Source organism: Myotis davidii, unplaced genomic scaffold, assembly GCF_000327345.1.
Source record: "Myotis davidii unplaced genomic scaffold, ASM32734v1 scaffold448, whole genome shotgun sequence".
Taxonomy (NCBI): domain Eukaryota; kingdom Metazoa; phylum Chordata; class Mammalia; order Chiroptera; family Vespertilionidae; genus Myotis; species Myotis davidii.
This window is the reverse complement of record NW_006383009.1, coordinates 696419-705125: the sequence shown is the minus strand read 5'-3', so window position 1 is coordinate 705125 and position 8707 is coordinate 696419. Positions and strand designations below refer to the sequence as shown.

The 8707-nt window shown below is 46.0% G+C and overlaps 1 protein-coding gene across 1 annotated transcript in view; it reads left to right on the top strand.

Annotated features, from left to right (window-relative positions):
- The first annotated feature begins 3710 nt into the window (after positions 1 to 3710).
- Positions 3711 to 8707, top strand: part of PIWIL2 (piwi-like RNA-mediated gene silencing 2) — a 55199-nt gene continuing 50202 nt past the window's right edge. Inside the window, 6 exon segments of the mRNA XM_006778291.2 lie at positions 3711 to 3899; positions 5244 to 5331; positions 5478 to 5616; positions 6101 to 6270; positions 6273 to 6303; positions 8237 to 8347. Of these exon segments, the coding sequence (XP_006778354.1) occupies positions 3711 to 3899; positions 5244 to 5331; positions 5478 to 5616; positions 6101 to 6270; positions 6273 to 6303; positions 8237 to 8347 (728 nt within the window).

Sequence of the window (8707 nt, the reverse complement as noted above, 5' to 3'; positions counted from 1 at the left end):
TGTCTCTTCCTCTTCCTTTAAAGACATCAATCCTATCAGAATAGGGCCCTATCTTTATGACCTTATTTAACTTTTAAAAAAAATATTTTTATTGATTTCAGAGAGGAAAGGAGAGGGAGAGAGATAAAAAACATCCATAATGAGAGAGAATCATAGATTGGCTGCCTCTTACTGGGGACCAAGCCCACACTTGAGCATGTGCCTTGACCCAGAATTAAACTGTGACCTTCTGGTTCATAGGTTGATGCTCAACCACTGAGCCACACCTGCTGGGCTGTATAACTGTTTTCAAGTGAACTTGCTGCTAAATATTTGCATGGGCAACAAAATAATACTGCCTATATGTTATTATAACATAAGGTTGTGCAGTAGAAGAACTTAACAATGTTATATGATCCTAGAGGCCTGGTGCATGAATTCGTGCACCAGTGGGGTCTCTCAGTATGGCCTGTGGGATCGGGCTGAAACCGGCTCTCCAACATCCCCAGAAGGGTCCCAGATTGCAAGAGGGCACAGGCCAGGCCGAGGAACCCCACCAGTGCATGATCAGGGCTGGGGAGGAATGCAGGAAGTTGGTCAGCAGAGGAGGGGCCATGGGAGGGCTCCAGGGCATGTCCAGCCCAGTCTCTCTCGCTCAGTCCCGATCATTCAGATCCCACCAGCAAGCTAACCTACCAGTCGGAGTGTCTGCCCCCTGGTGGTCAGTGCACATCATAGTGAGCGGTTGAGTGGCCTTAAGCATATCATTAGCATATTATGCTTTGATTGGTTGAATGGCAGACCAGTGGACCAGACACTTAGCATATTAGCCTTTTATTACATAGGATAATATTAACAAATAATATCTACAAAGAGCAAAGAGGTATTTTGCCAATAGATTCCTGCTTTGAAAATCCCCCTGCTCCAGTAATTTTCAAACTTTATTGGGAAGGAGAGGAGAGTCCTTGGATGTATGGATTAAAACAAGATATGAGATATCTAAGGCTTGGAAAAACCTTCTTCTGCCTTATACCATGCAGAGCTTTTGCATGTCTCTACAGGGTAAGCCAAAGTCTCTTGAATCTTGACTCCAATCACCTCAGAAACATTGGGGTTGGCAAAGGATGCAATTATTTGGCAAAATGGATGGGCGAGAGAAATGTCTTTGGGTGAAAATATTCAGTTATAGCAGAATTAAACACCAATACTTTCATATCATTTGAAGAAAGCTCTTCTTGGCTCACAGATTTAGGCATCAAAAAATAACGATAGGCAACATTTATTGCAGGCAATCTATTCCTTGTGCTAAGTATTTGACATACCTCCTCTCATGAATGTATGTACATTCCCATACAACTCTATAAATGGATGCTTTTATTCTTATTTTATAAATGAGGAAAGTGAGGCACAGAGATCACATAATTAGGTGCTTAAATGTAAACTCGTTTACTCTTTCCAATTCACCACCACATCCCTATATCCTCTAACTCAGTGGTTCTCAACCTTCCTAACGCCGCGGCCCTTTAATACAGTTCCTCATGTTGTGGTGACCCACAACCATAAAATTATTTTCTTTGCCACTTCATAACTGTAATTTTGCTACTGTTATGAATCGTAATGTAAATATTTGATATGCAGGATGTCTTTTCATTGTTACAAATTGAACATAATGAAAGCATAGTGATTAATCACAAAAACAATATGTAATTATATATGTTTTCCGATGGTCTTAGGCGACCCCTGTGAAAGGGTCACTCGACCCCCAAAGGGGTCGCGACCCACAGGTTGAGAACCACTGCTCTAACTGGAAAGGATGAGGCAAGTCAATTTCAGCCTGAGCGCATGAGCTAAATCTGTTTACAGGAGTTGCCTACAGAAAGGGAGTCCGGATCTTAAAAACGTGACACATTTTGACGCTTAGGTTCACTCCTAATTTCCGGCCCCGTTTCTACGTATCCCTTTGGTACAGGAGCGGGGCTGCCAGGCAGGGTGTGGCTCTTTTTGCAGGCGAGTCAATGAGGTCGCTGGATCTTTGAGCGGCATGTCGTTTGGCCAATGGGCTCAGTTGCTGAGGTCCCGCGAGAGGACGGGAAATTGGGGCCTGACCATGTGGGTTCTTGGGCGTGGCAGGTGCGTTGAATGCAGGCTTTTCCTGAGGCCCGCCGAGCCGGGGGAGGGCGAGGGCCCCGGTGAGTGGATACAACGCGGGTGTGGAAGGCCGAGGTCGCTCCGGTGCAGGCCCGTGGGCAGGGGCTGCGGGCTGGGGGAGGGGGCGGCCGGGGGAGGGAAGTGGTTGTTTCTGTAGGAGGACGCAGGGCCTCGAAAAGGTAGGAAGGAGGGAGGGATTCATGGGCGTAAGTGTTACGTGGATCAAAATGGTGGGCAGGAACTCCGGGTATGGGGAATGTTGCGCTTCTCAGAGGTGGAAGGAGGGTAGGATTTGCCTTCAGGGTGGGAGTGGCGGGGGGAGGGGGCTCCTCCCGGTTAGGCCCCCATCCTCCTCGCCCCACCAAGTTCCCACCGGGAGTGGGGACGGTAGGCCGTGCTGCCAGCCTGTACTGGGACCCTTCCCTGTGGGACCTCCTGGCCAGGCAGCCATCTGCTAAACCAACCGGAAGGGAGGCCTGAAGGAGGTGCCCACATCCGGAAAGGGGCGGATGGAGGTGAGGGTGGGCGGGGCAAGGCGAAGATTCCAGAAATCCTTACTTGGTAGGTGTTCAAGCGAAATCCTTACTTGGTAGGTGTTCAAGCGCGTCAGTGTGTCCCGTGTAGGCAGCTGATGGTTCTGGAAACTGATTGCCCTTCAGTAAAGGCGTTTAAGGAATTAAAGGGGACAGCGTTGGAGGAAGGGGGCATACCCTGCCATTTTAGTGTAAAAGAGGACAGGCCAGTTAAAATTGTTTCTGGTAGATCCTGGACCGCCTTCGTTTATAGTATTGACTGAAGAATTGCCTGTCAGTCTTTTCTTTATGTGCATGACCCGGTTTCTCCAGCGAATCCGTAAAACAGGCTTGCAGAAGTTAAGAAGAGGCTTACGTAAATTTTCAGTTAAGAAAGATGCTTCAGGGGTTAGGGGTGGGTCACGACAACGAAGTCCCTTAAAGAAGGATTCCTGAGCGCTACAGGCGATGAAGTGGTTTTGAGGAGGACCTGAGATTTGGGAAGCAGGAAGAGCCCCATCCCTGGTTACCTGGGGGAGAAAAAGGCGTTAAATGTCACCTGAAATTTAGCAGGTATTGTGGGCTCAAAGCAGAAAAGGTTTGGTGGAGTTTGGTTCATGTGATAATGAACTGGGAAAAAAATTACGGGAATATTGGTTGACAATATTACGATATGTCTGTTAACTCATGCTCATCCATAAAATATACCTCTTTCTAAAACAGTTAACGTAGGATTGAGTCCTCAAAGAGGCTGTTTAGGCAGAGAATATAGGAAAATTCAAGGAGTGCTTAGCCTAAGTCTAAGGGATTGCTCATGGGGAGGGTTTAGAATAATCTGGGATACATAGAAGCTTTTGAAGTGAACATGATACAGGAGGCTGGTTGTATCACCCAAAGTACGTTTGTTTGTGTGGTTTTGTGTGTGTTTGTGTGTGTGTGTGTGTGTGTGTAATGCTTTGTGAGTCTGTCTTGAAGGAAAAGGAAAGCAGTCGGGAATCTTTAATATTTATAAAATGCTGGCAGGTAATTAATCAGAACAGGATCTGCACCCGAACCCTCTGCAGCCTTTCAATGGATCCTGTCCGACCACCCTTCAGGAGCCCTTCTGGGCACCCATCTCAGTATGTACAGATGCCAGGCTCTTGGCTACAAGCTCCTAATCCTTTGGACTCAGCTCTGGGCAGGGCAAGGCCTGTAGGCAGAGGCTACATATTCGGAAAGCCCAAGGAACCAAACCCACAGAACGGGACGGCAGAACGGGTAAGACCATGTCTGGACACTGAGTAGCAGCACGTAGTGTATCAGAGAAAAGGATGGATTTCAGAGCACTTGGGCAACTGTGAAGTCTTAGATAGGAAAATAAGGGTTGGGGTTTTGGGTTTTATTTGGTGGGTTGGGTTTTGTTTTTGTTTTTCCTTTAACAAGTAGTGGCATCTTCTGGGCATATATTTCAAATTCTAATTGGGAGTCTAGAAAAAGTGCCTCATAATGAATGTAGATGGATTTGGATAAATGCCTTAGTCCTCTAGCTTATATAAATATACATATAAATATATAAATGATAGGTTTAAAGATACATCCTTTTGCTCTTTCCTGAGTGTTTAGATTTTTATTCTGGATTTGGCTCTGCGGTATTGGCAGCCACTCCTGCCTCTAAGGTAATAATTGTTAAGAATGGCTCTTTCTTTAGAAGACTGTTTGCCCAAATCTTTTTATTTTTTTAATTTACTTTTCTTTGCCCAAATCTTTAAAAAAGAGGATCTTCAGCTATTGCTACTGCTTGTATCTCCTAGTTATACAGAAATTTCAAGATGTTATTTGCCTATAATTAATCTAAAAAAAAAAAGAGCCCTAACTGGTTTGGCTCAGTGGATAGAGCATCGGTCTGCGGACTGAAGGGTCCCAGGTTCGATTCCGGTCAAGGGCATGTACCTTGGTTGCGGGCACATCCCTAGTAGTAGGTGTGCAGCAGCCAGCTGATCGATGTTTCTCTCCCATCGATGTTTCTAACTCTCTATCCCTCTTTCTTCCTCTCTGTAAAAAAATCAATAAAATATATTTTAAAAATAAAAAATAAGAGTTAGCAAATATAGGGAAAACCTAATAACACAGTATAACAGTTTCAAGTAGAGTTGATAGTGTCAAATATAATACTCTAAAAAGAAAAATCGATACCAGTAATCTGTATTTTAACTCAAATGAATTGCTTGAGTCTATGTGTGGCAGCTCGAACTAGTGAGACAGCAGTAAACTTTTAAGACTGCTACAGAAAAACAATAGCAAGTTTTGTTGGAGGTTTTTAAAAAAACACACACATCATATACTGGCCCTGGCTGGGTAGGTCAGTTGGGCGGCATCCCAATATGTCAAGGTTGTGTGGTTGATCCTCATTCAGAGTGCATACAAGAATCAAACACTAAATTCATAAATAAGTGGAATAACAAATCAGTGTTTCTCTCTTCCTCCCTTCCTTTCTCTCTCTAAAATCAATACATTAAAAAAGAAGATGATTTTTATTATTTACCAAGACTTTAAGAAAACCATCAGTGATTCTGGGGTTTTAAACCATATCTTGGAATGGCTTTATTCTTTGACTTTCCTCAGGAATCTGTGGGTTTGGTCTCCATGTTCCAAGGACTGGGCCTTGAAACTGTGTCCCAGACCCCTCTGAAGCGGGAAATGCCTTCTTTAGGTATGTAAAACACTAACTTGAGAAAACATGGTGGTATGTATACTTGCTTTATTCTTAAATTCATACAGTTTATCTTCAGAAAAATAACTATACTTTACAACATGTTCAACTCACAGTTATAGCTGGGGCTTGATCCTTCCATTCAGGTAGAGGCATTCTGGGTCGAGGCTTGACTCTCAGTGTGGTGCATAAGGAAAAGGAAGAGCCACGTCACACTTTTCTGGATCCATCGGTGTTGGCTGCTGGTGACAGCAAGATGGCAGAGGCCTGCGCTGGTTGGAACAGGTGGGTAAATTCCCTTTTCAGGGAGCTGTCAAATTTAGATGAAATGTCTCTGCAAGTCCAAAGGGCAACTCTAAAAAGGTTGGATTAGCTCACAATGCATGGTCTTAAACAATGGATACTTTTCAAGAGCACTGAGCAGATACTGATCCAGTTAATGATTGGAAAAGGGTAAAAAAGTAGTTCTTCACTGGACACTTCACAACTTCATTTGCCCTCTTAAAAATTAACCTGATTGCAGTGGCTCTTTAATCTAAGGGAGTCAAACTCCCACCTCAATTCTGTTGTGAAAATTGGCTGAGAGTCAATATTAGTAGCAGTTGGTGGGTGAGTCATATTGGCATATTGGACTTGGAGAGAATCCCAAGGCTTATATCCCTCTTGCTGACTACTCCAGGAAGAGAACATAGACTTGAGGGAATCATTTAGATGGGGCAGAGATAGAAATATTAAGAAAGTCCTGATTTGTTTCTTTTTAACATTTTAGAATGCTTGGAAGGAATTCGGATGTACCTGTATTACCATTAGGAAGAGCAGCTTGTGGTATAGGCAGAGGCATATACCAGGCTCCCAGTGCTACCAGCATGCCTTCTCGGGGTCCTGCCCAGCAGCCATTACCGCCACCTCCGCCTCCATCCTCACTACACTCTCTGGATCGTCTTTCACGGGGACAGCAGAGCACAGGGAAAAGTAAGTCAGGAGATCAGCCTTCTCTGCTTGGTAGTGATGTGGGAGGGAGCCTTCGCATCTATATGTATAAAAGGCAAGTGACTGGAACCACCGACGTGCACTGCAGCGGCCAACCAGCCCAATCAGGGCCCCAATTGGCCCCCTCCCAACCTTCTGTGGCCCCTTTCCCTGCCCCCCCCCGGGGGCAGAGCCAGCCGACATCCCACGCCCTCCCACCAGCCCAGCCCCAATTGGCCCTCATTGGAGCGGGCTGGCTGGACCCCACCCGTGCATGAATTCGTGTATTAGGCCTCTAGTCTTATATAATAAAAGGCTCATATGCAAATCGACCAAACAGTGGAACGACTGGTTGCTATGATGCACACTGACCACCAGGGGGCAGATGCTCAGCGCAGGAACTGTTCCTGGTGGTCAGTGCACTCCCACAGGGGGAACGCTGCTCAGCCAGAAGCCAGGCTCCCGCCTTTAGGGCAGTACTAAGGATGTCCAACTAATAGCTTAGGCCCGCTCCCCATGGGCTTTCAGACTGCGAGAGGGTGCAGGCCAAGCTGAGGGAACCCCGCTTCTAGTCTATATAAAAGCCTAAGTGACCATTTGACCGGTCACTATGATGCGCACTGACCACCAGGGGACAGATGGGCTCACGGTTGGTGAGCACAGCTGTGGTGGCGCAAGCCTCCCCCATCTGGACTGGGATTGGGACTGGCATTGGGACTGACTGGGCATGAGCCCGCAGCCGCTTCTTGGTCATGGGTGCGCTGGTATTGCCCTAGAGTGGGCGTGTGGAGACTGCAGTGGAGCAGTAGCGAGCCTCCTGAGTGGCAGCGGCAGCAGGCGTAGCAGGGCCAGGATGAGCGGGAGCAGTGCACCCCCGGCCTTGCTCGGGTTCCTGCCCGGCTGCCTGCTGCTGCATGCCCTACTACATTCCTTGGGGGGATGTTAGACTGCCAGTTTTGGCCTGATCACCAAAAGCTACACTGAGGCTACACCATTGCATGAATCCATGCATTGGGCCTCTAGTCCTATATAATAACAGGCTAATACGCAAATCGACCAAAGGGCAGAATGACTGGTTGCTATGACACGCACTGACCACCAGGGGGCAGATGCTCAGCGCAGGAGCTTCCACCTGGTGGTCAGTGCACTCCCACAGGGGGAGCACTGCTCAGCCAGAAGCCGGGCTCACAGCTGGCGAGTGCAGCGATGGTGGCGGGAGCCTCTCCTGCCTCCCTGGCAGCACTAAGGCTCTGTCTGACAGCTTAGGCCTGCCCCAGGGAGCAGGCCTAACTTGTCAGTTGGACGTCTCCCGATGGCTCCTGGACTGCAAGAGGGTGCAGGCCGGGCTGAGGGACCCTCCCCCCCAGTACATGAATTTCATACACCGGCCTCTAATAGTATTATAAACATTGTTTCTGTGATGTCTGAAGTCCTCCATGGTGTATAGGTATTGCAAGGTTGTTCGTTTGTTTTTTTGCTTATGGGGAGAATGACAAAGAGGTGGGACAATTCTGATGATATGAAATGGGATTTATGACATAGAGATGGTATATACCAGAGAGTAGACTTGTGGCTTTCCATTTCTTTCCCAATTCTTTGTCATGGTGAAGATAAGGAAATCATTTAGGAAAAACATTCAGCAATTCATTTTTCTTTATAGAATGCATTCTTGTATTCTTAGGTTAGCTGGCCTAATTTATCCTAGTGCTATTACTAGGACAAATAGGATGACCTTGCTTCTTTAATTAGAGATTGCTACTCATTTATCTACTAGCCTTCAGAGCTTGCTTTTGTATGTCTCAATTCTTGCTCTGTGTACCTGTAAGCAAAGTGTAAAATATTACTTTACCCTATCTTACTTGTGTGTGTGTGTGTGTGTGTGTATGGTTTTGTTTTGTTTTGGTATGTGTGGGTGCTTTTGCTTTTTATTTTCCAGAGAGCTTTGTGTGAAGCAAGGATCAAAAGGAATACCTCAACCTTTGGGATTGAATCTTATCAAAATACAGTGTCATAATGAAGCAGTTTATCAATATCATGTGACTTTCAGGTATTCACGTTTTTTTTTCTCTGTATTGTTCACTTCTTAGTAGTAATCAAATCATTCCCCTGAAATAGCTGAATATATTTTTGTGTAATTTCTGATGAACTTTTCCCCTCACTCCCACAATAGTGCATGTACTTGAATCCTTGCAGTAAGTTTAAGGTTAACTTATTTATCTACACTAATAAAAGACAAAAATGGTAATTGGTGTACGGCGATACCCTTTTCATTGGCTAATCAGGGCTATATGCAAATTAACTGCCAACTAAGATGGTGGTTAATTTGCATATGTAGGCACAATGCAGGGAGGCGTCCTGCAGGGGCAGGGGCGTAGCCCGCACGATTGCGGCGTCCCCCGCTGCCACT